Source organism: Myxozyma melibiosi, assembly GCF_037950935.1.
Source record: "Myxozyma melibiosi strain Phaff 52-87 chromosome Unknown BZA70scaffold_1, whole genome shotgun sequence".
Taxonomy (NCBI): Eukaryota; Fungi; Ascomycota; class Lipomycetes; order Lipomycetales; family Lipomycetaceae; genus Myxozyma; species Myxozyma melibiosi.
In genome coordinates this window covers 3343098-3369867 of record NW_027042915.1, presented here as the reverse complement: position 1 = coordinate 3369867, position 26770 = coordinate 3343098, and the positions used below count along the sequence as shown (strand labels likewise).

Genomic DNA, 26770 nt, shown 5'->3' with positions numbered 1-26770 from the left:
CGGGAGCTCGTGTGTTTTTGCCAGACGCGAGCAGAGCAGATTAGGAGGGTCCGAAAGGTGTTTTCTTCTGTTTTACTCGTAAAGACGGGGACTCAGAGATCCAAACAGCAGCCGGCCAACCGCAGACGGGCCGGGTACCCACGGCCCCCCTGAGCTGCTATTGCGCAATTGGTCGAAGCCGAGCACGTTTCCGAATACGAAGAACAGCAATTTCGCGTCTATTGCAATTGTAAACACAAGTTGTAAAGTAAACATAAACACTTAAAACAGATAAAAGTACGCAACTAAACACCGTGCCGCCCCCGGTCCTTGTCTTTTTTGACTGCAAATAATGGAGAGCGTATACCAAGCTAAAACGCAAGCAAAGAAGATATGAACAGCGATAAAAGCAAAAGCAAAGGAAAAAGAAAATAATCAAAATCAAAATCAAACTCATATATAAATCAGATCAACTACGTACTCCGGTACTGCATGCTAGAGCGATTCCTGAATGCCGACAATGGAAACCTGCTATTGAACTTGCCCGCCCACACTGGCGTCGAGGTCGGGCCCGGCGTCGACTCGAGCACACTCGACAGATCGCCCTCGTCCGGTTCCTCGTCCAGCTCGGACATGTATATAAACTCCTCCAGCTGTAGATCGCTCTGGTCCTCGCTGTCGCTCCCAAACGCAGACACGTCAAACGCGCGAGCCACCCCGCGCGCTGCCGCTGCCATCACCGACGGCGACGACGGCAGATCGCGCGCTATCCGCATCCTGCTCCTGTTACCGTCCGCCGGCTCGTCCTCTCCTCTAGGGAACGGAGGCGGGCTCAGTGTTCGTGTCGCTAGACCGTTGATCACGCCTATGCGGCGACCGGTCGGCAGAATCCACGACCCAAGTACTGGCGGCTTGCTCGCAGACGTAGAGCCCATGAGGATCTCTGTCGCACGGTGGCCGGCTTTGTGGATACTCGGAGGGGGGAGGTTCTCATCTTCATCAGTAGATTCACCGTCGTCGACTTCGACGTATCCGTTCTTGCGGATCCCAGCGTCGATACCCGACGACATGTCTTCCTTCAGTAGATCAAATCCTCCGTTCTCTTCATCAGCCTCGGACTCGTCAACGTCGTCCGAGAAGGTGTTTGTCCGCCGACGACGGGCGATACGCCGGCGACCGCTGTCATCGTTGTTCTTGCTTCCTTGTTGGTCCTCGTCGCTAGAGTCTCCGGAGGAGAAGAAGTAGTCGAGGATGAACGAGTCGTCATCAGAGTCGTGATACTTGTGTGGCGCGGACGAAACAATGTGCTTGAGCGCGGGGTCGGACTTGTCGACAAAAAGTGATTCGACAAACGTGTTGTCATCTTCTTCCTCGTCGTCGTCGCTCGAGTCCGAGGTCAGCTCGCTGTTGGACACGTCGGCGGTGAACGCAGCCGAAAGAGTGGAGACGTCACCGGGCTGGTCGAAGGAGTACTCTTCGACTATGGCGGCCTCCTCCTCCTTCTCGATCTGCCGTTCGCTCTCCTCAAGACCATCGTCGGCCAGCTGCAGATCAGCGGCATCGTTGTAGCTCCTGTCGTCATCATTATCGTCATCATCTTCTTCCTCTTCCTCCTCATCCTCTTCATCATCATCCGAGGCGGCGGCAAACGCAACCGCGGCCTCCTCGATCTCGTCGGAATCGTTGTCATCATCATCATCGTCTACGTCAGACTCCTCTTGAATGACCACGATCCCTTCGATATCGACGCCATCATCATCGTCGTCGTCGGCGTCGTCGCCATCGTCATCGTCTTCTTCGTGGAACTCAAACTCAAAAGTGGTGCCATCGTTAGCGTCGGCGAGGAAGGCGAGGAGCTGCGAGTCAATCTCGCGGTTGGTCTCGCTATTCCGGCGGCGCTTGCTGATGAAGTGCTTTGAGTTGTTGTTGCTGCCGCTGTTTCCGCCGTTGGAGTTGTTACTGTTGCTGTTGTGGTGGGAATTGTTTCGGTGGTGATGGCTGTGCTTCGAGCGCTTGTTGCTCGGCATGCTGGCGGGCACGACAACCAGATCGTCGGACTCGGCCGAGTCGGAAGAGTAGGGGTTGTTGTATACCACGATCGGCTGCTTGCGGCCCTCGCGTCTGCGCTTCGAAGTGGCGGCGGAGTGGACAGACTGTCGCCGCTTCGAGTGCATGGAGAAGGAGGGAGCGAAATCAGGAGAGGCAGACCCCTTTGGGCTGCTGTGTAGTTTTCGGGCGGGCTTTTTAGAATAGTCGCGGGAGTGTGCAAGCATGGCAGACAGAAGAGAAGCGGTATATCCTGGTGATCATTTGACTTGCAGACGGGGCGCTGGAGAAGAGGCAATCGGAGCGCAGACTCGACCAGGGCTCTGTTCTGTTCGACGAATCCTTGGGCTTTGGTTGGAAATTTTTTTGGGCGAGTTGGGATTTCGGCACACGCTGGGAGTTGTAAGCGGCGCGGTGCTGAGAGAGTTGTGCTGAACCTTCTTTGCTCCTGAACTTTATTGGTGATCCTGAGGAGAGAGTAAAGAGAGAGAAGAGGAGAGGGAAGAGAACAGGAGAGAGAGTAGAGAAGACCAGAGAGAGAACAGTCAGACCATGAGCTCACTCACCTCTCCTTGATCTAACATGAACAGCCTCATCGCATGGTCAAAGGTCGGACTCATCGTCTACGTCCCCGCAAACCAGCCCCCCGACTCCCCGACAAAAGCATTCTCAACCTACCTCCACTGCGTCGACGGTCAACACTGGAGCCTCGCGCCCCCCGTCGCCATCGACGACATCGCCATCGTCCATGAGGGTGCTGCCATCTCCCATCTCAGCTGGTGCTTCATGGGCGTAGATCTCGCCTGCATCGACGTCCGCGGCCGTCTCTCCATCTTCGTCCACAGTTCGATCCTCAACCACCTCACCTGTGTCTACCAGTCCCCCCCAGTCCCTGATCATCCCGGCAATGCTGTCGTCGGATTTAAATGGTGCAACATCAACAAACTTGTATGTGCCTTCCCTATTTTATCTGATTTACTACTCTACTCTCAATCAACCATCTCACTCTCACCACCAGATCCTCATCAACAACACCGCGACCCGCCAAGACAACCACGAATTCCACTACGGCCTCCACAAACTCAACACCTTCGGCCCCTGGCATCCAAACAGCTCCAAACAGGCCTGCATAGCTGTCACAAAGTCCGGTGAGCTTCGCTTCTGGTTCCAGCAGGACGTCAAGTACCAAGAGATCACCTACGATCTCGAGCCCAACCTTCGCCGCGAGGACTACTACTCCCTCTCCTCATTCGGATCTGACAGAGACGACTCCTTCGTCCTTGCCGTCTACTCCAAAACAAACCACATCTTCAAGCTCTTCCGCATCACCATCCAATGGAGCATCGGTACCGTCAAGGCCGGTACTCAGCCAGCCAAACCTGACGTCGACTGGGCTACCATCCAAGTAAAGCGTCTTTACTGCGACGAGCTCTTCTGCCCGAGCGACAATAGACTCGAGCTAAGTCATCTCGAAGTCGTCTCCCCGGCAAATCACCCCGAATCGAGACTGAACGTTTTCGCTATATTTTCTTCTGATTCGCGCTCAACAATACAGAAGATCGAGGTCGTTAGTCTACCTGTCACTCTGCATAGCAACTTTGACGCCCTCGGCTTTAGTCGAAACGCGACCCCCGAGGATCCGAGTGATATCGTTCAATTCAAGGATTTCCACAAGTTCGACAAGCGACTAATAAACTTCAGCACCTTATACGCCGACCAGGTTCTCTCCCTCGCGTTCGCAGACGGTTCCATCGAGATGCGTCAACGCAATGGGTTCTCTGAAAGTGTTCCCATACTCAACTCCCAAAGCATCTACAACCTTTTCGATGCCGGATTTGGCTTCCCGCCTATTTCTGGGGCAGAAAATATATGCATGTCGCCAAACACAGTCGCGTTTGTCGCCCTTGACAAAGCTGGCGAGCTTAAATACCATCAGATGGAACGGATAGTCACAGGTGATGCCAGTGAAGGTAACTCAAACTCGCTTCTAAACAATATCTTTTACTTTTTGTCATTATACTAATTTAGTACTCATCAGTATCACTATTGACTGCAGTTGCAATCGCGCAGCGACACGCAATCTCATGCTTCAGCAACCTCTGCAACGGCGACGTAATGTCAATCGCTGTCAAAGAAGCAAGCGTCCGCGACGAAGAGTTCACATTTGCTCTGCTTCGGCAATGTCACCGAGCAATGGGCTTTTACCTCGACCTTCCGCGTGATGTGCAAGCCGACAAGTTCCTCGTCCTTCCAGCCTTACAGAAATTGCTCAGCTTTCAGGTCTCTCTGGGCCTAAGGGAAGGGTGGAAGCGCACTGCCGCGGGGACTGTTGCGTGGGCAACGCTAAACATGCGGCTGTTTGCGTTCGCAATCACATTCACCCTTAAAGCATCCTCGATGTCAAAACTTCCCGGCAGCCAGCTTCAGGAAAGTGACGTGCGCGCTGAAACCCTTGTGACTTTGCTTGGCTTGACGAAATGGTGCGTGGATCATATGGCGTACCTGGTTCAGGAGATTTACGAGCTAGTTCTCAACCCGGAGCATTACCTTGATCCTGCCACCGAATCCGTGGCTCTGGTGATGCTACTCGGCGGAGTACCCCGGCTTTTGATCCGGTACACACTGAGAGGCCTAAGAGGTCTGGAGCAGATGATTTCAAGGAGCGCGAGTCGTGATCCGGATCATAAATCAATGACGAGGATTGCGTTTAAGCAGTTGGAGGATATCATCAAGACCGGGCCTGTTCAGATAGCCTCTTTCGAGAAGCTGGTGAACGACATTGAGACATTTATGCGAGGCAATAGTCATTCAGGTATGTCTCCAGTAATAGTATTTTCCAGTAGCTGTGTGTACAGGATATCTAACGTATAAATTAACTGCAGATCAAGAGGAGAGACTATTGCTTGAACAAAGGCTGTTCTTCAAAGGGCGCATCCCAGTCGAATTGCATCCGGCAGTCCACCGGATCCGCACTGTGTTTCTTCAACGGATCAAGCCAGAGCTAGACATACCCACGCTCTACTTTTATTCCACAGAATGGCTTGGCCTCGCGGAGATGCACAAGGACGACACATACGAGATGGACGGGTTGAAAAAGCAACTGCTCCTGCCGGGAAAGGAGATCAAGCGGCGCTGCATACGATGCGGCTCGGTCTCCACGATAGAAGATTTGAAATATGTAAAATACGCAAGTAACTGGACGATAGCTTTCCAGCGAAACTGTTTATGTGGTAGCGCCTGGGTTAGAGACTAGAATGGAGGGTCGATTTCAGTACACTACATTTCTTGAATACAAAATAATATAGAGATCATCCAAAAAGTATCTGGGGATATCTGAATTATGATATAATAATATGTGTAGTTAATTGATGTGCGGATAAAATAACAGTCAATAGATTGAGCGGAGAGACACTTTTACTAACAATACAAGTCCCGACGCTAATAAAATACACGCAGAACATCATCTCAGGAAATGAATAAAGCCAGTGATAATCTGCCAGCCTCTCTATCGATACCAAACGAGGAATAACAAGCGGTCAAATAAAATATAAAAACTAAAGCAATGTCATCGCCAACGATAGAGCCGCTATCTGCTCCGTTAGCGCGCAGCTGAACTCGTCTGATCCTCCTTGAGGAGCTTCTCGTATGCCTGTTTCTCAGCGTGATATTTCTCACGATTGGCTAGGGCACGGTTTACATACGGCTATACAAACATGTTTGTTAGTCCAAAGTTTTCCTCTGCTATCAGAATTTTGCTCTTTGCTTACCAACTTCTGGTCCTCCGATAGACTTTTGTAGATAGCTGCTACAGTCTTGAAGCGCTCCGAGATTGGTAAGTTGGCGTACTCAGGAAGTTTAACAGTCTCGGCCAAGAAGACCGTGGGGCCTGACAGAGCGCCATACTTAGGCTTGAAAGGGTCCTGCAGATATACAGTATGAGCAAGATTGAGCTTCTTAGCTCGCTGTTGCCGACGCTTGTTTTCGAGCGCAACTCCTGCCGGCCCAAGCTTGAGAGCAAACTCTGCAAGCTTCTTTTTGGTCTCAATGCTACGTTCTTTGGCCTCTTTCTTTAGCTCCTATTGAATAGCGATCAGGTTAGCAAACAGGGGACCGGTGATACGGCTTAGAGTAAAGAAATCTGAAATGTCGAACCTCTAACTCTGCAGTCGAGAGTTGTTTAAACGCTTGCGAAACCAAACGGGCGCATTCGGGAGCCTTGATGTTGTTGGTTTCTTCCGGATGCTCAGCTCTGTATTTCAGAAAGAAAACATTATAAGGGCTCATTGGTCCATGCGGCATGTCAACCGGTTTCTTGATTCTCTTCGGAGCTGCCTTCACAGCTTTCTTCTTCTTCGGAGCCTTCTTCGGAGCCTTCTTCGCAGCTTTCTCCACAACTTTCTTCTCCTTCTTCACAGCCTTCTCTCCCTCCTTCTTCACGGCCTTCTTCTCCGCAGTCTTTCTGGCAGCTTTCGGCTTTGCTTCTTCGGACTTGACTTCTGCGGCAGCTCCCGCTGTCGTATAGAATTTGGCTGCGGGCACAGCCAGTCGCTGGAAAAGGCCATACGCAGCAGCTTTAGGGACATGCAGCGCAGATCGCGACGCGATGGTCGACAACTGGCGTGTCACAGCGTAAGCAGGCACGCGCGTGGTGCAGACAGCGTATTTTAGCAACATCACGTCAAATAAAGTCTGGTAGAAGTCGGCTAAGATTGCTTCTGTGGAGATGACCCGGAATATATAACAAAAATGGGGCGGATCAACGTGCGATCGTGTGCTTCGCGGTGGTTCGAGGGATGAAGCGAAATGTTCCAAAGCGGCATGCCTTACAGGAAGTTGAGGGTTCGGGTAAAAAGTAAACAAAGGTACAAATCCCTTCTGAACAGACTCGAAGTCAACTATCAGGTACTGCCATATTTCTTCTAATTCAAATCAATTTCCGGTTTTTAAAGCCACAGCTTTCGCAGCTAACAGCAACACATAAACGCGAAAATGAGCGACTTTCGCAAGCGTCGTCGTGACGACGTAGACGCGGACCGCGACCGTGACCGTGACCGCGACCGCCACCACCGAAGCAAAAACGGCAGTCATACTTCCAGCTCTGACCGTCGTCGTCGGGACGACTATGACCACCGAGGAGATAGATATTCTCATCATGGCCGTGACCGCGACCGCGACCGCGATAGACGCCGGGATCATGATCGTGCTCGAGAACGGTCTCCGAGAGAGCGATCTGACAGGGTTCGGGAGAGGTCTCCAGTCCGAGAACGATCACCTCGATCATGGGGTCGGGAGCGAGACCGCGATCGCGATCGTGATCGCTCGGTGAGAAACAGAAGTGTCGAGGCGGAACGCGCTAGGGAGCGATCTTACGATTCCAGAGAGAGGTCGCTTGAGCCAAGAGACAGAAAAGATCGCCATGAGAAGGAGTCTAGGAAATCGCCGTTTGACGAAGCAGATGATGCCATGGCACTAGATCATCCAGATCATCTAGGTGAGGACGTGGTAGATCAGTCCACGTCGCATCAAAGAAGTGGCTTCGACGACGACAACCTTGAAGAATCCGATAACGAGGAACCTGATCCGGCGCCGAAGAAGGAAGCAAACACCGCTGCCGATGAAGATGAAATCGATCCGTTGGATATGTTTATGTCTACGCTCACAGAAAATATACCTGATGCACCGGTAGGATTGGGTCGCGGTGAGGTTATTGACGAAGATGACGATCCTCGGGGCGAGGCAGAAGAAATCGATCCTGACGATGTACTGGCAATGACTCAAAAGGTGAAGAAGAAGAAAGAGATACCAACGATCGATCACGCAAAAATGGACTACGAACCTTTCCGAAAGAAATTCTATGTCGAGCCAGAAGAGCTAGCCGATCTGACGGACCAGGAGGTTGATGAGATCAGGCTCGAGCTGGATGGCATCAAAATCAGAGGTGTGGACTGTCCAAAGCCTGTACAAAAATGGAGTCTGTTTGGAATTCCAGCGCAGACAATGGACGTTATACGAAAGCTAGAGTACGAGAAGCCAACGGCTATTCAGGCCCAGGCTATACCTGCAATCATGGCCGGAAGAGACGTTATTGGTGTTGCAAAGACCGGTAGTGGAAAAACGATCGCATTTTTGCTACCCATGTTTCGGCATATCAAAGATCAACGGCCATTGCAAGCCAATGAGGGGCCTATTGCTTTGATTATGACTCCGACCCGAGAGCTGGCCGTTCAAATCCACAAAGAGTGCAAGCCCTTCTTGAAGGCTTTGGATCTTAGGGTAAGTGGTTCTGTAAATCATTATTGCTGTGACGCATAGTACTAACAGTGGTGGAATTAGGCGGTTTGTGCATACGGTGGATCTCCGATTAAGGACCAGATTGCAGAGCTGAAAAGAGGTGCCGAGATTATTGTCGGTACTCCGGGGCGGATTATCGATCTTTTATCCGCAAACTCCGGTCGCGTGACGAACTTGAAAAGAGTGACGTACATCACATTGGACGAGGCGGACCGAATGTTTGACATGGGTTTCGAGCCTCAGGTTATGAAGATCATTGGAAACATCCGACCGGATCGGCAAACTGTGCTATTCTCAGCCACATTCCCTAAGCAGATGGAGGCTCTGGCACGGAAAGTATTGACAAAGCCTGTGGAGATTGTCGTTGGAGCCCGAAGCGTTGTTGCTAGTGAGATCACGCAGATCGTGGAGGTTCGACCCGAAGACACAAAGTTTGTGCGAACTCTTGAACTTCTCGGCGATCTATATAATAAGGATGAAGACGCTCGTACCCTGATCTTTGTTGAGAGACAGGAAGGTGCTGATTCATTGCTGAAAATGCTCATGGCTAGAGGGTACCCGTGCTTGTCTATTCATGGTGGCAAGGATCAGGGTGATCGAGATTCCGCAATCTCAGATTTCAAAAACGGTGTTGTGCCGATCCTCATTGCAACTTCAGTGGCTGCTCGTGGGCTTGACGTGAAGCAGCTGGTACTTGTTATCAATTACGATTCCCCCAATCACCTGGAAGATTATGTTCACCGCGTTGGTCGGACTGGACGAGCAGGAAATCACGGAACGGCGGTGACATTCATTACTCCCCAACAGGAGCAGCATGCGTTCGAAATTGCAAAGGCTTTGAGGTTTAGCAAGCAGCCTGTTCCCGAATCCTTGCAAAAGCTAGCTGACTCTTTCTTGGAGAAGGTAAAGTCTGGGAAAGAGCGATACGGAGCTGGTGGATTCGGCGGAAAAGGCCTCGATAAGCTGGATGCTGCGCGTGACGTTGCTCGGAAACTTGAGCGCAAGGCGTATGGCGAGGATGAAGAGCCGGCTGCTGAGGTCGTTGACTCGGATGACGAAGAAGACGTTGCTGCTGCTGCTGCTGCTCCTGCGGCGGAGAAGCAGCTTTCGCCTGAGCCGATTGTGATCCACCGACGAACGCCTGCTGCTGCTGTTCCTGGGAGCGATGCGAGGGCACATGCAGCAGCGGCTGCTAGTGCGATTGAGCGTGCAAAGCTGGCTACCACACAGCTAGATACCAAGCTCAAGACTACAGGAACGAAGGTTGGTCCAGCTGCGGATAATAAGGGTCCTGATGCTGGAGAATTCCATGCTACGCTGGTTATCAATGACTTTCCTCGTAAGTTTCTTCAGCTATCTGTTTCTGCCACGGTTCAACTTGTTTGCTAACCATTGATTACTCTAATTTAGAAAAAGCAAGATGGGCAGTCACTAATCGGACGAATATTGCTAAAGTTCTTGAGACTACGGGAACATCGATCACTACTAAGGGTACATTTTATCCTCCAGGAAAAGTCCCACCCCCTAACGGCGATCCGAAGCTATATATTCTTGTTGAAGGACAGGTAAGCATTACTACTGTGATTGCACTCTTGACATTGTTACTTACGACATTATCTAGACTGAGGTCGATGTCTCTAGTGCCATGCACGAACTGAAGCGTCTTTTGACCGAAGGCACTGTCGCTGCCGCCGAGAGCTCTGAAACCAGGCCGGGTCGATATACAGTTGTCTGAGCCACAGATCGGAGTAACGTCACCGAAGTATCAATTCTTGCTCGCTCTACTCATGCTTCCTGTTCCTTTTTCTATTTATTTTACTCTTCTGGTTTACTCGTGGACTACGCTTGATCGCTACTACTCTTCCGCCAAAGGCTGATACAGATCGTTTTGAATTCCTACGTCTTGTTTCTCGGACAAGGAATATCCCGTTTCCTTGGCGGGTATACCTATGTTGATTCGGTGTCCAAGCGTCCGGACTCTATATGGTGAATTCGCTACGTATTTCCAAGAGCGTGGAGTATTAAAGTGTCGCGCGTAATAACAAAGACTATCTTTCTTAGGTATTCTCTGCTGTCTTGCCACTCCACTGCAGCTCAGCATTCTAAATCTGTATTTACTTATTCTATTTCTTTTTTTGGGAAGTTCACCGGGTCGTTTATCTTTTCGTTAGTAAATAGTTTTGCATATATGTATAAAAGAAGTTTCTGCCGGATGGCTGTTTGTTTAGAGATAATCATGTATTGCCTGGTCGAATCAAGATAATCACACAAACCGCCTTTTGATCGAATAAAGCAGTAGACTTTGACGACGAAAGATGAGGGCAGTCGGAGACTTGATTTTAGATTCGCTCATTAGGCGCTCGTTTTTGTGTTCTTCCTCTCTTGGAGCTAGAAAAATGGTTAAAGCTGGAGTAGCACTTTTTTCGATATATGTTTTTATGATTTTGAATATACGATCGTGCACGACCTAAATACCGAACCCGGGGACTTTGGTGACAAATTCTGTTCAGTCTTTCCATATGCATGAGCATATACGTCCTTCCTAAATTACACTGTCAGTATGTTTGATCATCACGACCACTGTTCGAGGATCAGATATAAAACAAAAAGAAAAGGGTTTTTTTTTTCTTTCTTGGTTTTACAATACGGTACCGCCGCGCGCTCTTGATACATCAAATACAAAAACACTCTGCTCTCTGCTAAGAAATATAAAAAAAGACACAAAACAACAAAAAAAAAGTAGAAGAAAAAAGCAACGTAAAAGCACAACAGCATAACAGTACAACAAGCCAGCACAACAGCTTGTCATCATAAATCAGAACAGAGCAGCATCAGAGAAGCAGATACAGAAAATACAGAGAAAGTGAGAGCGCGCTTAAAGCGACTGGTGCCAGGATCGGGAAGAATGCATTACGCATACTCTTGAACAAGACCATGAAGCCCTGCTCAAAAATTATGTGGGACTCTGCGACTCTCGAGAAATCGCCATACCCACTAAAACCCGACTTCACCCAGAAGGCAGTCATGGACCGCCCCCGTACTGGTGGATTGTCAACGTTGCGCTTGAACCGCTTGGTCGTGCGGACTCTCTTCAACAACCGTCGCCTCGGGGCTCCCTTGCGACGGCGCAACTTACCAATTGCATTTGTTGAAGAGACGCGACAACGAAGACGTATTAAATCCAATGAGCAACCTGGCTAAAGAAGAAGCTCATCAGATTGGCCGCCCTGACCAACCGCGTCCACCCTGACCAGGCAGGATCCTCGGCGCGTACATGAGACGGTCACGCAGAGGGACCGGGCCGACAACGGCACTGCAGTGCCTTCGAGCGCACTCACCCGGTCTCTGCGCGGGCGGGCCATATACCAGACCGCTTGGTCGAGTAGGCTTCTCTCTCCCCTTCTTCTCTCGCATGCATGGCACGACGCCCACTCTTGAGGGTGTGCAACCACGGAAACGGACCGGAATATGCGACAACCCAACTTCTCGAGGTCCAGCCACAGAAAGCGAGTCCTACCTGCTGTGGTATATGCCACTCTTAGAGAACGCTACCTGGATATTATGCTACCCTGAAAGGCGCGCTATCTGTTCCAGTCATCGCCCCCCAGAGAGTGTTACATGGCGCGGTGCAGTCTGCTCTCAGTACAAGAACGCTACCCACCCGATGTAGTTTCTCTGGAAATGCTCATGGAACAGCGCAGTCTACACTTTGAGAATACTACCACTTCGGTATATGGCACTCTCTAAGAGTGCTACCTGCGCAGTATAGGCTGCTTTCCGACGACTTCACGAGGTACCCTGCCTGTAAGAAAAGAAAGAAAGATCAAAACATACCCTCATCAACCTCCGCCTAATGTTCTTGCCGTCGAGAGAGAGCCGAAATGTCGTCGTTCGTCTCGGTCTGTTGCTGGAAAACAGAAATATCGCTCGTCTCGGTCTGTTGCTGAAAAAAAGAAATGTCGCTCGTCTCGGCCTGTTGCTGAAAAACAGGAATGTCGTTCGTCACGGTCTGTTGCTGGGAAACAGACCGGATATTCGTCGTAGAAGGGACCGTGCCGATAACGGATTTTTTTCGGGCAGGTCATATACCAGACCGCTTGGTCGAGTAAGCTCCTCTCTCCCTTTCTTCTCTCGCATGCATGGCACGACGCTCACTCTTGGGGGTGTGCAACCGCCGCGAACCGGACCGGAATAAGCTACTCCCTAACTTCCCGTGGTCCTGCCACAGAAAGCAAGTCCTACCTGCTGTGGTGTATGCAACTCTTAGAGAACACTACCTGGATATTATGCTACCCTGAAAGGCGCGCTATCTGTTCCAGTCATAGCCGTCCCCAGAGAGTGCTACAAGGCGCGGTGTAGTCTGCTCTCAGTACAAGAACGCTACCCACGCGGTATAGGCAGTTTCTCTGGGAATGCTCATGGAACAGCGCAGTCTACACTTTGAGAATACTACCACTTCGGTATATGGCATCCTCTTAGAGTGCTACCTGTGCAGTATAGGTTGCTTTCTGGCGACTTCACGAGGTGCCATGCATGCGATTAAGAAAAGAAAGATAAGCCTACCCTCATCAACCTTCGCCTAACCTTTTCGCCGTCGAGAGAGAGCCGCGGGATGCTGATAATCCCGATCTATTGCTGAAAAATAGATCAAATCGCTGGGGTGGGACAGGAGCCGAAAACCTGTCCCCGGGGAGGAAGAAGAGAAGGGAGAAGAGAGGGAAGAAGGGCGGGCGCGCTGAAATGTGCGGATCGCGGTTCGGGCGGGCGCGTGTCTGGTGTAATAGGGTTTCTGATCTTGGCCGAAAGTAAACACACTCGACGCGCCGCCCATTTCGTGATTTTTTCCGTTTACAGGTAATTCTCAAGCTCAGCGAATCGCTCAGATACGTCTGACGCATTACGTCGCTTTGTACGGTAGTCTAAACACAGTAGATACTACTATCTTGAATTGATATTTACTTCCGTTGCTCGGCAGCAAGCTCAGAAAACAATACGCCTGTTTTGAACAACTAATATCCTGACGTCGTTCACATCAGATTCGCGCATTACTAGAGTTCCGCGCGCTTTCAACCATATCTATTATAAAAATGAGGATAACGCAACTACAACAAGTTAAATCATTCGAACTATTAAAAATATTATAGGGTGGACATTCTGCATCTTCTTTACAGGTGCGTGCATTATATCCCGTCCTCTTACACTTGCTACAGCGTCGTCCAGTCGACTCAGCGCTCCCCTGCTCTCCACCCTTTCTCGCGTTTCCACCTGTGATTGCTCTCTAGCATCTCTCTCATTTATCAAAAAAATACTCTACATACGTTATACAAATACAGCTCGTTCGTCACGTCCTTGCTTTCTTTCCAAACAGCGCCGCCCGCTCCTCTTCCCGCCGCTTGCGTTTCTCCGCAATCTCCTTCCGCTTCGCCAGAAACTCGACCGAGTGGCCGATGATTCCCTTCCCGTTCGCGTCCGGCAGCTCGTAGACTTTCATGCAGTCGACAGGCGGCACGCTGAACCAGAGCAGTTTCCCGTTTTCGTCCTTCTGGTAGAGGTCGGCAGTGTCGGGAGGGATGCGATCGGTGATGTAGTCTGGCAGTGTGAATGTTGACGGAGGAGGAGGCGGGTTGTAAACCTGGGGTAGAGAGCGGTTGTATTGCGGCGGCATGCCTGGTTGTTGGTACATGCCGTTGTAGTTTATACCCGGCGGGGTCGGCGTTCCCGGTCCGGAGGACACGCCCGAGTTGAATCTAGCGTAATCCGGACGCGAAAGAGTCTTGTTTACAGAGCTCATCGCGCGCTCGACTGACTGGCGCGGGGGTAGCGACATGTTGCGGATGTGAGGCGAGTTCGTGGCTGAAGAGTGGGTAGTAGCCGGAGGAGCGGGCGTGGGCGGATCCGGCGTCGGAGAAGGTTCTCGCATGCTTGGATCGGGAGGACGTTTGTATACTGCTCCGATAATTGGCGGCGCATTTTCAACGCCCATCTTTGGTTCGGGAATTGGATCGTCATCTTTAGCGTCCGGGGGAAGGAGATGTTTGATAGGAGACGGTACCCTCCTTAGAGCGCGCGGGGCATCGAATAGATCCATTTCGTACTCGACCCCACGGATTTCATCGGGAATACAGGCCTTCCATGACCGGATCTTATTGAACGTCTTTTCGTTCTCGTTATAGCGACTCTCGCAGCAGTAGATTATCCGGTCTCTGATTCCACTAGGCCGTCCTCGTTGGTATTTGGTGGAGAACATGACAAAGCATTTGTCGATGACCTCGTCAATCAGGTGATCTCGGTACTGTCCAGACTTGACGACCTCGTTCTCGTAGAAAAGTTTGTCAAACCGATGCACGGTCTGCTCTGGGCGGTAGTACCAGCACACGTTGATCCACTTGCGACCATCAGCCGTTTGCCAGGTTCTGAAAATCTGGCCGATCGTCGGACGTGAGGGATCGTTCAGATTGCTCAAGTGCACCCAGTCTCCGACGCGGTATACATCGCCGCGATACTCGATGCTATCGACCGGGATCCGCGCGTTCTTCACTGATATCTCAGGGTCTTGGTACGCGCTGTCGGGCTTTTTCATCTCCTCGGCGGCGATGTTGAGGACTAGCTTGTGTAAGGCGACAGTGTCGCGATAGATTTGTGAGTTTGGCGCGTTGAATTGCTTTGCGTTGTTGAACATCAGCTCGAGGTCGGCCATGAACGCCTCGACCGTGGGATAGTCTCTGCGTTTGATATTTCGCTACATGTCACATAGTACGTTAGACACATTCGCAGAGAAGACATGCGATAATGCATTGATATATACTCACTCTGATTATATCCAGCGCAATTGGATCTGCAATCTCGCGATAGTACTCGGGATACTGCTTGTTATCGGGCAATCTATCAAAGGGCAGATAGAGAAGTCGATCACCAAGTTTTGCCTTTCTGAGCAATCTCATAATAGTCTTGATTCTGCTCTCGTGTGGCTTATCCACTGTCGGAGGTCGTCCACGTTTGATTCTCTTGTCGTCACCAGCAGCGGCTCCATCGCCGGTCGCGGACGCAGCAGTCGCCTCGGCGGTAGATGCTTCATCAAACTTCTTCCTTGATATCCGATCCGAATGTCGCCGCGCGGCTGCGGAAGCCGCGTCCTCGTTCTCGTGGGCTGCCTCGTCGTCAGAGTTGTCGTCCTCGTCCTCATCGTCGTCGTCGTCATCTGCAACATTGTTGTCCACTTTCGCCTCAACTTCTTCTGCCTCGTCCCCATGCGCCTGTTCAGCTGTGTCAGCAGGCGTAGCCTGCTCGGCCGACGGCGAGGCTTCAGCGGAAGGCCTGTTCAAAGGAGGTCTACCGCGTTTGCGTTTTTGTGACTCGGCAGAAGCAGAGACCGAATCCATGGCTGATGTCGACGTGGCGAGGAAAGAATCTATAATCAAAAAGACCCGGACAGTGCACCAGTCTATCAGACAAGCAGTGTCTAGCAGAAATCGGCGCGCGTTGGTGCTCCACAGACGAGAAAGCGATGCACTGGACGCGATGCTCTGGACTATGTCAAGATTTGGGCAGAAGCCAGCCCTCACTGCGAGCGACGCGGAAGGGGAAGCAAACACGAGGCCCTCGTTGGCTTACATAATCCGGTCACGTGCTGAATTCAGGGGCGTCGACGACGTCAGTACTGGGAACCTTAGTCGGGTCTCGGGCGCAACCAGGAACCGGCCAGAGCACTGCGCAAGATGCAGGCGTCTGAGTACTGCGTCTCGATCTATGGCGCCCTTTCGGGCTCGCGAATGTATGTTGCTGCTGTTGTTGCTGTGGGTTGTTGTGCGCGGAGTAGATGTTTAGAGAGCGAATTGCGATGCTGATACACGCGCAGACGCGAGGTCGAGATCCTCAAGGCGATCCCCCCAGAGATCCAGGCCCTTATCGACGCGGGGGACGACATGGACGGCTTCTATATCAAGAAGTACTATCCTCTGATTGTTGTGCCGCAGGAGCAAATTGTTGGAATTCCGCAGGCGGTGCTGATAACTGCGTTTGCATACGCGAGAACCGTCTTTTACGATCTGATCAAGTGTGCGGCGACCCTTCTGTGTCTTGTTTGATCTTGCTGATGCCGGGAGGTTTCTGATGAGCATCTACTGACTTGCTTTTGTCTGATTAGTGGACAAATGGACAGATGAGCAGGCTCTCGAACTCTGTCGAACATCTCTGGTGCTGATCCTCGTCGGAAGCGAGAACGTCTCGGCGACCAATGCGAGGTAGGATACATCGTCTATTGGATCTTGCGAGGTGCAGTAAGGCTAACAGGTCTGCGTGTTTAGAAAACGCTTGATAGAGGGGAAGTACAAAGCGACGTCGCTTGCACAAGAGTACCACCTCGTCAACATCTTACTGAGCTCTCGTCTCAAACACCACAACAAATCGCCGACGCTGTGGAGCTACCATGAGCATGTCCTGACAAAACGGATACTGCAGTCCCACAGCGACGTAGCAGATCGAGATCGCGTCCGATTTATTGAGGATCTGTGCAAGTCGGAGCTGAACATCGTATTTGTCTCTGCCGACTACCATTTCATGAACTACTACGCGTGGAATCACGCTCGTTGGATCTTGAGCGACATGTACTATCCGCTCATGTACTCGCCCTCTGCGCGATACTACTCAATCGTCTTCATCAAAACTTTTCTCGACTCCATGGTTCGCAAAGTCCAGAAATGGTGCGTCGCCCACTCAGGCGACTCTTCAGGCTGGTCGTTTTTCCGATACATCTTGCTCTTCTACATCACAAACACTTTCCGCGAAGGCTCGTCGAGCTTGCCCACCGCAGCCAGCCAGATCGACAACCCGCTCCTGCTCGAGTGTGTTTCTCAAACAATCAAGTTTGCGACAACTGTTAGTCTTGCGCATGAATCAATCTGGACGTTTCTGCGCAGCGTATTAAGTGATGCGCGGTACGTCAGTGAGCGGACCAAAAACTCGTACGTCGAGTTTATCAAGACGTACGTCAAAAGTCGGCAGTTGGACAAATACACGGTCCCGGAGTCGACTTCGAAAAATGACGAGGTAGTTAAAGAGCAGACGCAGGTGTTGACAGAGTACCGTGATCGCGAGGTTTGTGTGATTGAAGGTGCGCTGGAGTGGATCTCGGTGGTAAGGCATCTCAGAGAAAAGCAACCATCTGCATAGGTGGGGTCCAATGTATTTATGTGTCGACTGGTGTGGGTTATGGAGTCTTCCGGTAAATAATATTCTGAAATAGCAATCAGCTGTGTTGATTTAAAAATATGTAGGAGTACGATTTATAGTATAAGCACAAGGTTACAATTAGATATAAAAGCACACGATGAAAATTACAATAGCCCGCTTATTTCTTCTTCTGCGAGGTGGTGTTCTTGGGCAGCTCCTTGGTGAACGGGATAAACTCCGGCTCGCCAGGGATCCACTTCCGCAAAACCTCGGGCACCTTGAATCCATCCTCGGTCTGGTAGTTCTCGAGGATGCAGCACAGCGTTCGCTCTGTCGCAGTCAAGGTCGAGTTGAGGCAGTGCACGTACTTCTTCTCGCGCTGGTTGAGCTTCTTGATTCCACATCTGATCTCCAGGTTGCGCGACTGGTAGTCGGTGCAGTTTGAGCAACTCACGAGCTCCTTGTACTCGCCCTGGAAGGGGAACCAGGCCTCCAAATCGTACTTCTTGGCCGCAGCGTTATTCAGCTCGCCAGACACGATCGCAACAACACGGTAGGGGAGCTTCAGCGACTGGTAAAACTCCTCGGAGTGGGCAATCATCTTGTCAAACTCCTCCCATGACTTCTCGGGCTCGGTGAGAACGAACTGCTCGATCTTCTCAAAGGCGTGGACTCGGAAGATACCCCAAGCATCCTTACCGTGCGAACCGGCCTCTCTGCGGAAGCACGAACTGTAACCAGCATATCTACATGTTTAACTAGTCAGAAGTTTATTCTCTCGACATGTTCCTCGCATAACTTACCGCTTAGGAAGCTGCTCCGAAGGCTGCTCGAACCACTCGTCGGAGTGGAACGCCGAGATAGGCTGCTCGGAGGTAGCAATCAGGTATTTCTCGTCCTGACCATCCATGACCTTGTACAATTCCTCGTCAAACTGCGAAAGCTGGGCAGTCTTGGCCATGACGTCTTTGTTCATCATGACAGGGGCCTGGAGAGCGGTGTAGCCCTTTGAAGAGAGGAAGCTGAGACCGTAGTTGATCAGGGCCTGGTTGAGGAAGACACCGTAATTTCGGAGGAAGAAGCCTCGGTGGCCGGCAAGCTTGGCTCCTCTCTCGGGATCGTAACCGTCCAGTCTGGTCAAGACTTCGTGGTGTGAGAGGCAGTCACGCTTCTCGACCGTGACACCCTCGGGAACCCATGTTCGGACCAAAGCGTTGTCCTCCTGCAGCGACAGAAATTAGTTTAGTCCATATCAACGATCTTTTTATGTAGACAACGCACCTCATCCTGACTAACAGGGACGGACTCGTGAACAATGTTGCCGACGGTGTTGACCTTGAAGCGGAGCTGAGCATCAGCCTCCTGCTCCTTCTTGCTGAGCTCTGCCTTCTTCGCCACGAGCTCATCCTTCTGCTTCATCAGCTCAGAAGCATCTTCCTTGGCCTGTCCATCAATCAATTGTAAGCTTGGTTCCAATTGTGCTTCTGCCAGAGGGCTAGATACGGTACCTTAAACTTCAAGCCAATATCCTTCTGGATCTTGTTCTGAGCCTTGTTGATCTCATCGAGCTCGAAGCGGACTGCATGGCGGAAATCGGATTAGCATTCAGCAGAAGATCAATTTTCGATGCAGTAGGTAGATACGCACTCTTGGTCCACTCCTTATACTCGTTGATGATCTCGTCGACGATCTCGACTGAATCACCGCGGGCGGCCTGAGACTTGCGGATGGCCTCAGGGTTTCCGCCCTTGTCCTCCAAGAACATTAAAATATCCAACATGTTGTAGTTTTCTGCTGCGTGTTAAACTGTGTTAGCTATTGAGACGTGACTGGTGTTTAATTCAAAAGTGCTTGTATGTAGTAGCTGATAAGGCTGTTTGAAAAAAAATTCTAGAATCCTCATATAGCAGCCTCGCAGCGACTACACGAGCAACAACGACCCCAGTCAAACAGGGTGTAAATGACAGAGTATCAGGCGATATAAAGTACCTTGCGTATCACTCGGGGTTCGTGAGGTGATCAGAAGTGGTGGAGGGTGGACTGAAAACGGATGGGATGAGAAGGAGTCGTTTTTAAGAAACAAAATTGAATGAATTATAGTTTGAGCCTCAGTTCGAAACCTCAACTCTGCTCTTCTAATTCTGAGATATTCACAATATTTCTTGTCGAGAGTAGAAGATGCTCCTTTGTTCAATTATATACAGGAATTATTCAAAAATAATTAGAAGACAAGTAAAAGATATACAGACAAAACCGCGGTAACCATCCGCTTCTAGTCAATACGACAAACCGCACTATATATATACATTACACGAGCAAACAGGGAAAAAGGGAATATCAAAATTGAAGCAAATCGTCCAGAAATTTATCATCGGCAGGCGCTCCTCCAGACGAAGTCGTCGACCCCTGCACCTGCGGTATCTCTGCACTCGTCTTGGTCTCTCTCGGCCTTGTCTCTGCTCGACTGCCCCATCCTTTGACGACTGCAGGCCTGATCGTAGCAGCTTTTCCAGTAAACTCCTGTACCGTAGCAGAATCTCTCTTCCCAGAGTCCTCTTGATCTATCTCTTTCCAGAAATCGTCGTCGAAATCGTCAGCCTGGCTCCTACTCTGCTCCTTCTCCCTCTCCTTTTTAACCGTGAAGGCAACCTGCTTCGGCAGTCTCTTTAACCTCTCGAGCTCTGCATCTCTCTCTTTCACAGAAGCGTGCTTATATCGGTCACGTACGGCCTCTGTAAATTTCAATTTCTCGATCCTCCGATCCGATTCGTAAAACGACGGATCATTGCTATCATATGTCACGACCTTCGCACCCTTCTTGGTAAACGAGTCCGCCAGCGGAGCCACAACCGCCTTCTTTTTCCTTCCCGCCGCTGATTCACTCTGCCCGTCTATATCCAACTGACTCTCAAATATATCGGCCAGCTCACTCTCGCGCTCTTCGAGCTCTCTGATCTTCTTGTCCTCCGCGTCCAGATATCTCGCCAATGCGTCTCCCGCCGCCTGCGATATCTCTCGTTGATAGTTTTCCTCTTCTTCTTGGTGTGCAGAGTTGACGCCGTACTCTTCATCAGCTTCCTGCATCTCGTATCTCCATGCGTTGGACGGCAGATGTTTCTTCTTGCGTCGGATCGGGCGCTCTTCACTATCAGCTGCTCCCTGTGTCTCTCCAGACACAGCATTCGATGAAGTCTGGTCTCCTCCCGCACCAGCCACCCGCTCTTCCGTAGCAGCAACACCTTCCACACCAATCTCCTCTTCCGACTCACTAGCACTCTCACTATTTTCCCCATCCGACCCCGTGAGATCAGACTCAGACTCCCCTGCTGCTCCGCCCGCACTCGTCGCGTCTACCGCAGCGCCGCGAGCATTCCTCGGTTTGGGGGGTACCTGCTGGATACCGTGTTTTTTTTTGTAATTTCGCGTCGCTTTGCGGTCCCATTTACTGTTGTGCAGCACCATTGCTCGTGGTGTGGTGAAGGATGTCGAGTGTGGGTGTGGAAGGTAATTAGAGATTGCTCCCGGCTTTTGGGAGGTTGAAAGTTTACTGAGGTGTAGAGTGAATTTATCAATAATTCAATTAAATAGTTGACAAATACCTGACCGGCTGCGAATTAGCCGGGCAGTAAATTATATAGTAAATTATATTATTTATTAAGAGTTGTGATATCTATATACATGTATCTATAAAAGACCAATTGTCTTCTTCACCTCATCCAAAGTAATCTGCGCAATCTCACTCGCCTTCTCAGCGCCCTTCTTCAACACAAGATCGATATACTCCGGATCCGCACTCAACTCCTCAAACCGCCGTCTAACTGGCGCCATCTCCGCACACACAACATCCGTCACCGCAGCCTTGAACTCGCCATGCGTCATACTCGCGTACTGCTCCGCCACATCGGCCTGCGGCTGCTCCAGGATGCCGGCGACGATGTCAATCAGGTTGGCGACGCCGGGGCGGGACACGGGCTCGTACGTGATGCCGGTTATACTATCGGTCACGGCGCCGCGGATTTTCTTTGCGATCTGGTCGGTGGTGTCGGAGATCATTATCCGCGTCGCGGGCGTGGGATCTGATTTCGACATTTTCTTTGTGGGATTCTTGAGGGACATGATGCGCGGGGTGGGTGCTATACGAGTAAACAGGTCGTTAAACATGAATCAACAGAGCAGAAAAAGATCTTCGGGGAGTATGGTAGAGCGTACTGAGGAGGACTTCGGGGATTCTAAACACGTCAACTTTGTGTCGGGCATTAAAGCGATCTGCGATATGTCGCGTAAGCTCTAAATGCTGCACCTGGTCGTCACCGACCGGCACCAAGTTTGTCCTAAATAAAGCAGTAAACTATCAGTATCAGACAAATTTAGAAGAAAGAGACTGCCATGGTCGTACTGGTAGAGAAGGATATCTGCGGCCTGCAGAACAGGATAGGCAAATAAGCCTAGCTTGAGATTCTTCTGGGCTTCGCGGTTATTTGTCGAAGCGTCGTCTGCGATATTCAATTTGCTCTATACCATATCCTGTATCAGCGCTCATTCTCATAGTCAGAAGAAGAGAGATAACTACCTTCCACTGAGTCATACGACTCAGATATCCAAACTCCGCCATGCAGGTGAGGATCCAGCATAATTCAGCATGCGCCGGTACAGCGCTCTGCACATACAGCACACACTTCTTCGGATCAACGCCCGAGGCAATAATCATAGCCGCGCACTGCCGCTTATACTCCCGCAGCAAGTCCGCCGGCGGCGGAACCGTGAGCGCGTGCAGATCGACGATCGAGAAAATGAGACGCGTCGAAGGCGGAGACCGCGCGCAGAGCCGGCCCCAGGCGCTCAGTGCGCCGAGGTAGTTGCCCAGATGAGCAATTCCTGTGGGCTGGATACCGCTGAATATTGTCTGGGGCGCGTCCCGTAGCTGTTCCGGTACGTTGCGGGAAGTTGGTGGAGCAGCGGTGCTGAACTGGCGAAACGAGAGAGCTTTTGCTGCCCGTCGCGTGGGAAACGCGATTATCCTGCCCATCTATAGAATCCACCAGCCTGTAAGAACACAATTGACCCTTTCCAAGACACTCAACCGACCCAATTCCCCTTTATCCTCTGAATGTCGAGCTCCAGCTGGGCTGAGGACGTTCATTAACCGCAGGTCGGAGAAACCCTAAACAACGCCTTCCGAAAACCGGCGTCCACAAATTTTTATCGCGGCCAGGAAACATCGAGCGACAGCACATCCGACTTTACTGAACCCAAGAGGCCGGAGACTGTTGCAGAACAAAGCAGAAATGAGACCATTAAGCTTGCGATTTCTGCGGACACCAGCTGCTGCTGTCCGGCAGGGCGTGTTTGCGCCGAGGACGATGGCGCGATGCAACTCGACGGAGGCGGGAGTAATCCACAGCTACGACGAAGAAGTCGGCAGACCGACTGCGCTGCCCGAATTCCCGGACGAGAGACTTACCTACGTCGACCCAAAGACCGGGGAGACTCATTTGACGTCGTCGCTGAAATTGTACGAGCGCACTGAGCGTCCGCTGCCGATGAACGTCGAGCTTCTCCACTACGCACCTATTCAACACGAGCGGACGCATAACATCAAGGTGTGCGACCTGGTGCTGTACTCGCACGCGTTGTCACAGGCCGACTTCTTTGCCGACTTTGTGATGCGCGCCGGGTTTTACCTGAAGATGCCGATGAAGACGATACCGCTACCGAAGAAGCTCGAGCGAATCACGGTGGCAACGTCGCCGTTCGCGCAGACAAAGTCGAAGCAGAATTACGAGCGCGTGACACACAAGCGGCTGGTGAAGATCTACGACAGCGACGAAGCGGCGGTGGAGCTGCTGCTGGGATTTTTGCGCAAGAACGAGTTGGCGGGTGTTGCTATGAAAGCCAACTTGTTTGTCAACGAGGCGCTAGAGGACTTTGATATCGAGGCGGAGGTCGCAAAGGCAAAGGAGGCAAGGGAGAAGGCTGAGCAGAAACCAGCGTGGAAGAGCCGGCTTCAGAGACGAGCGGTCCGGAGGGCTGCGGCATCGAAGGCTGCGGCATCAAAGGCTGCGTGATTGGATTGATGTCATAAGTAAGGTCGATCGGTGAATTGTATATAAAGCTTCATAATTATTATATATATTATATATGTATCGTAATAACGCTATAATAGCCCAATGTACTAAAACAACAACAAAAGAAGGCGAACCAGCACACAAACTAATGATCGCAAACGCCCCTGTACCCTTTCAGACCCGCCTTGTAAAACAATAATACTCTAAACCTTTATACTCCTGTACTCGTCCCATTCCGTGTATCTGTGTATGTAAAGGTCCTTATTTACAGATTTCGCGAAAAACGATTCGTTGCCGTAAACCGCGTGCGTCTTTGGCATCGGGATCCTCCGCGACCGGTTGCATGTCGTGTCCCAGATCTCGACCTCGCCCGCCGGACCATGGGCGGAGACGATTCCGTGGAAGAGATACATGCACTGCACGTTCTTCTGGGTGATGCATTCTTGGAATGGGTAGTAGTCGTCTGTATCGAGCGATGCGCGTAGGTCTGTTTTTGACTTGTTTGAGGAGCACTCTGGGTAGAATTTGGACAGAGACTCGATCCCAGTGCGCTCGTCGACCGAGACCAGGGACAGACAGTGGCCGCGATGCAGGACACCCTGTCTGGCGATCGCGTATGTGATTTTGCCGTTCCCACAAACCGGCTGGAACAGACGATCGTAGCGGAACTCGGTTCCAGGTAAGATTCCGATCGAGGCAATGACGTTGCCTTGCAAGTCGTAGGTCTTGGAGTACCCCGGAAACATGAGATTTGTGCGGCGCGGGTAGTCGCTCGCAAACGGCGGCAGCGAGAACAGGTAGATCTTTTTCTCGGCAAAGATAGCGGAGGTGTCCCAGAGGCCGGTGACGGTGTACTGGAACTTGGAGACAAGCTCGCGTGTGCGCAGGTTCCAGACCATGAAGAACTTGTGCGGGGAGCCGCTGGCTATGCTGAAGCGCGCGACGAGGTGCTCGCCGTCGCAGCTGAATGGGTTGAGCACGGCGGGCCGCGACTGCGGAGGGAAGGGGAAGACCATGATTTTCCGGCCTGGAGAGGGTGCAGAAGAAGCAAAAGAAGGGTCTGATGCCCAGTAGGCGGCTTTGAGGTCAAAGACAAAGATGGCATCTTTGTCAGACTCCATCCAAGACAGGTAATTGCCCTTGTCAGAGATCGACATCTCGGTCACGTCCTGCGTGCCAAAATCGAGCGAGCGAGGCTCCATGGTATCGAGTGAAAAGTCCCAGACGAGGAAGCGCCGGTCGGCCTGGAGATAAAAGACGAGGAACGAGTCCGAGAAGGCGGTGCATGAGATCTGGTTCGTCACGCCGGCGCCGAGATGGCAGACGCGCCGGTCGGAGACGTTGAGGGTCATGATTGCGTGCTCGTCGAAGCACTTGCGCAGGAAGCGCTGGTAGGCGTCTTTGTCTGCGGGCGGCACGTGGCCGGTCTGGCTGTCGTCGTCGGGCGGGTGGCAGAGTTTGGAGTAGACGACAGGGGAGGTGAAGGCGTAGTGCCATGCACGTGAGACCTGCTGGAAGCTGATGAGGTCGGTCAGTCGCGGGACGTACTTTGCGACGTCGGCGATGATGTCGAGCGGCAGGTTGCCGACGATGTCAAACGGCCGCGAGGGCAACGGAGCAGCGGTAGCCATGGCGGGGCGAGACTCGGTGGAGGTCGGTGTGGAGATGGAGGTTGGATTGCGCGATGAGCCTGATAAGATAAGGTTCGAGGCACGTGAAGGGAGTTGGGAGGAGGGAGAGATGCGGGCGATGAGTGCAGAGGGCGTCGAGGGTGGACGAGGCCGAGGCAGGAAGAAGGAGGAGATGCAGAGAAGAAGAAGAGGAGGAGGAAGACAAAGAGCAGAGGGGCCGACGCGTTATATTCTCTCGAGGTGGTGGCGGGAGCGACGACGTCTCGGCCAGAGCCCGGGCGACGACGACGACTTAATAATAAATATTCCGCTCCGGTGTTCTGATCTTCATTGAAAGATGACGAAGTGCTCTACTGTTCATTCTGAGTTCATTCTACGGCTGTTATTGACTATCAATGAGCACCGGCACCGGCGTCGCGTCGGAGCAGCAGGGCCGTCGCAGCATAAAACAGGCCACCGGCTACTGCCTCGTCTGCCCATCGCCATCGGCTGCGCTGGGAGGTTGCGCAAAGCCGCTCCGGGTTTTTCCGACGCCGCCCGGGATTTTTCCGTTGCACGTGATTATTACCAAATACTGACATAAGCATACTGACATTAACGAAGGGCCTCGTGCACTGCGCAGCTCGTCCGCGGGCCAATCGCAGCCCAGGCAAAAGTCAAGTTCTCGGTGAGCCTCCCGGCGTCGACAGCCATCAGCGGTCTCTTTTGCAGATATCGAGCTTCAGTCCAGAACTCCTCTTCTTGATCGACAAACCCCGGATACAACGACATCTACAATGGCCGGAGGACACGGACACGGACCCAAGAGCTACTCGGGACCCATCGACATTCACCCGCCGCGACCGCTGTATCGGTACTCGAACCTCATCCTCGGCGCGTCGATGTGGTTCTGGATTATGTACAGACTGAAAGAGGTTTGTGGAGATGTTTGTATAGTGTTTGTGATGGAATGATGCTGACTTGTTTTCTTTTTGTGTGTTTATAGGATGGCCCGGTTCTTTTTGTATGTAGACAATCTCCTTTCCTCCGCATACACCCCAGTACTAACTCATTCACTACAGGGATTCAGACACCCATGGGAAGGCCACCACGGCCCTAGCCACGCCGTCGAGCACAAGAAGGACGAGGAGCACCATTAATTAAAAAAAAACCGCATCATCATCTGCCCTCATCTACACCAACAATAGACCAGACCGCAAGTGACAACGCAACATAAAAAAAGAGAGATGGAGAGAAGTACGGGAACCGGAGAAGGTATCGCCATGTAATGCGAACGAGATATGCGATCTCGCATTGCTCTTTTATTTGGAGATCATCTTCTCTGGCGGTGGATCACAGCTTTCGATTTGCACTGGACGGGAAATCATTTTAGCTTGGGTGTTTGTCTTTAGTCATTATTTTGTTTTTTCTTCCAAATATATTCACAGTCTTAGCATCATTATGTTCTCACGAATGTTCCCACGAATGTTCTCACGAATGCTCTCACAAAAAGGACAGTCGTCGGCTGTTGAATGGACTCAATCTTGGTTCGTTACTGGAACACACCGAGATAATAACAGACGTCTCCGTCAATTTATATTATTCTAACAA

At 51.4% G+C, this 26770-nt stretch overlaps 12 protein-coding genes across 12 annotated transcripts; 5 read left to right on the top strand and 7 right to left on the bottom strand.

The window, feature by feature from the left end:
- Nucleotides 1-143: 143 nt before the first annotated feature.
- On the bottom strand, nucleotides 144-2373 carry BZA70DRAFT_273600 (transcription factor CRF1-domain-containing protein). Its single transcript, XM_064911856.1, has one exon. The coding sequence runs from the start codon at nucleotides 2250-2252 to the stop codon at nucleotides 453-455; it is 1800 nt and encodes a 599-aa protein (XP_064771421.1). The 5' UTR covers nucleotides 2253-2373; the 3' UTR covers nucleotides 144-452.
- A 234-nt stretch (nucleotides 2374-2607) lies between these two features.
- On the top strand, nucleotides 2608-5278 carry BZA70DRAFT_265669 (mediator complex, subunit Med16; the record flags this gene model as incomplete). The annotated part of the gene is made up of 4 exons (XM_064910978.1): nucleotides 2608-2973; nucleotides 3044-3995; nucleotides 4064-4837; nucleotides 4908-5278. The coding sequence occupies 4 exons, from the start codon at nucleotides 2608-2610 to the stop codon at nucleotides 5276-5278; spliced, it is 2463 nt and encodes an 820-aa protein (XP_064771420.1).
- Nucleotides 5279-5450: 172 nt separating this feature from the next.
- Nucleotides 5451-6856, bottom strand: BZA70DRAFT_48396 (uncharacterized protein). The gene is made up of 4 exons (XM_064915145.1): nucleotides 6466-6856; nucleotides 6178-6396; nucleotides 5793-6101; nucleotides 5451-5728 (listed from the first exon to the last, which is right to left on the bottom strand). Exons 1-4 carry the CDS (start codon nucleotides 6697-6699, stop codon nucleotides 5624-5626), a joined length of 867 nt encoding a protein of 288 aa, XP_064771419.1. The 5' UTR covers nucleotides 6700-6856; the 3' UTR covers nucleotides 5451-5623.
- Nucleotides 6857-7488: 632 nt separating this feature from the next.
- Nucleotides 7489-10051, top strand: BZA70DRAFT_235547 (pre-mRNA-processing ATP-dependent RNA helicase PRP5; the record flags this gene model as incomplete). Its single annotated transcript, XM_064910343.1, has 4 exons — nucleotides 7489-8298; nucleotides 8359-9655; nucleotides 9727-9881; nucleotides 9938-10051. 4 exons carry the CDS (start codon nucleotides 7489-7491, stop codon nucleotides 10049-10051), a joined length of 2376 nt encoding a protein of 791 aa, XP_064771418.1.
- Nucleotides 10052-13376: 3325 nt separating this feature from the next.
- BZA70DRAFT_273581 (uncharacterized protein) lies at nucleotides 13377-15913 on the bottom strand. Its single transcript, XM_064911855.1, has 2 exons — nucleotides 15126-15913; nucleotides 13377-15055 (listed from the first exon to the last, which is right to left on the bottom strand). The coding sequence occupies exons 1-2, from the start codon at nucleotides 15693-15695 to the stop codon at nucleotides 13658-13660; spliced, it is 1968 nt and encodes a 655-aa protein (XP_064771417.1). The 5' UTR covers nucleotides 15696-15913; the 3' UTR covers nucleotides 13377-13657.
- On the top strand, nucleotides 15914-17560 carry BZA70DRAFT_273580 (uncharacterized protein). The gene is made up of 4 exons (XM_064911854.1): nucleotides 15914-16087; nucleotides 16172-16371; nucleotides 16460-16556; nucleotides 16620-17560. Exons 1-4 carry the CDS (start codon nucleotides 16032-16034, stop codon nucleotides 17482-17484), a joined length of 1218 nt encoding a protein of 405 aa, XP_064771416.1. The 5' UTR covers nucleotides 15914-16031; the 3' UTR covers nucleotides 17485-17560.
- Nucleotides 17561-19527, bottom strand: BZA70DRAFT_273578 (cytosolic seryl-tRNA synthetase). The gene is made up of 6 exons (XM_064911853.1): nucleotides 19474-19527; nucleotides 19132-19275; nucleotides 18993-19063; nucleotides 18766-18927; nucleotides 18288-18706; nucleotides 17561-18230 (listed from the first exon to the last, which is right to left on the bottom strand). The coding sequence occupies exons 2-6, from the start codon at nucleotides 19262-19264 to the stop codon at nucleotides 17663-17665; spliced, it is 1353 nt and encodes a 450-aa protein (XP_064771415.1). The 5' UTR covers nucleotides 19265-19275; nucleotides 19474-19527; the 3' UTR covers nucleotides 17561-17662.
- Nucleotides 19528-21009, bottom strand: BZA70DRAFT_273573 (uncharacterized protein). The gene has a single exon (XM_064911852.1). It carries the CDS (start codon nucleotides 20944-20946, stop codon nucleotides 19822-19824), a length of 1125 nt encoding a protein of 374 aa, XP_064771414.1. The 5' UTR covers nucleotides 20947-21009; the 3' UTR covers nucleotides 19528-19821.
- A 108-nt stretch (nucleotides 21010-21117) lies between these two features.
- Nucleotides 21118-22695, bottom strand: BZA70DRAFT_273570 (uncharacterized protein). Its single transcript, XM_064911851.1, has 4 exons — nucleotides 22055-22695; nucleotides 21881-21996; nucleotides 21694-21815; nucleotides 21118-21617 (listed from the first exon to the last, which is right to left on the bottom strand). Exons 1-4 carry the CDS (start codon nucleotides 22508-22510, stop codon nucleotides 21169-21171), a joined length of 1143 nt encoding a protein of 380 aa, XP_064771413.1. The 5' UTR covers nucleotides 22511-22695; the 3' UTR covers nucleotides 21118-21168.
- On the top strand, nucleotides 22696-23623 carry BZA70DRAFT_273569 (uncharacterized protein). The gene has a single exon (XM_064911850.1). It carries the CDS (start codon nucleotides 22770-22772, stop codon nucleotides 23547-23549), a length of 780 nt encoding a protein of 259 aa, XP_064771412.1. The 5' UTR covers nucleotides 22696-22769; the 3' UTR covers nucleotides 23550-23623.
- A 28-nt stretch (nucleotides 23624-23651) lies between these two features.
- On the bottom strand, nucleotides 23652-25349 carry BZA70DRAFT_47807 (uncharacterized protein). Its single transcript, XM_064915143.1, has one exon. It carries the CDS (start codon nucleotides 25178-25180, stop codon nucleotides 23753-23755), a length of 1428 nt encoding a protein of 475 aa, XP_064771411.1. The 5' UTR covers nucleotides 25181-25349; the 3' UTR covers nucleotides 23652-23752.
- A 607-nt stretch (nucleotides 25350-25956) lies between these two features.
- BZA70DRAFT_287684 (uncharacterized protein) lies at nucleotides 25957-26319 on the top strand (the record flags this gene model as incomplete). The annotated part of the gene is made up of 3 exons (XM_064913974.1): nucleotides 25957-26094; nucleotides 26166-26183; nucleotides 26242-26319. The coding sequence occupies 3 exons, from the start codon at nucleotides 25957-25959 to the stop codon at nucleotides 26317-26319; spliced, it is 234 nt and encodes a 77-aa protein (XP_064771410.1).
- Between the last annotated feature and the right edge of the window lie 451 nt (nucleotides 26320-26770).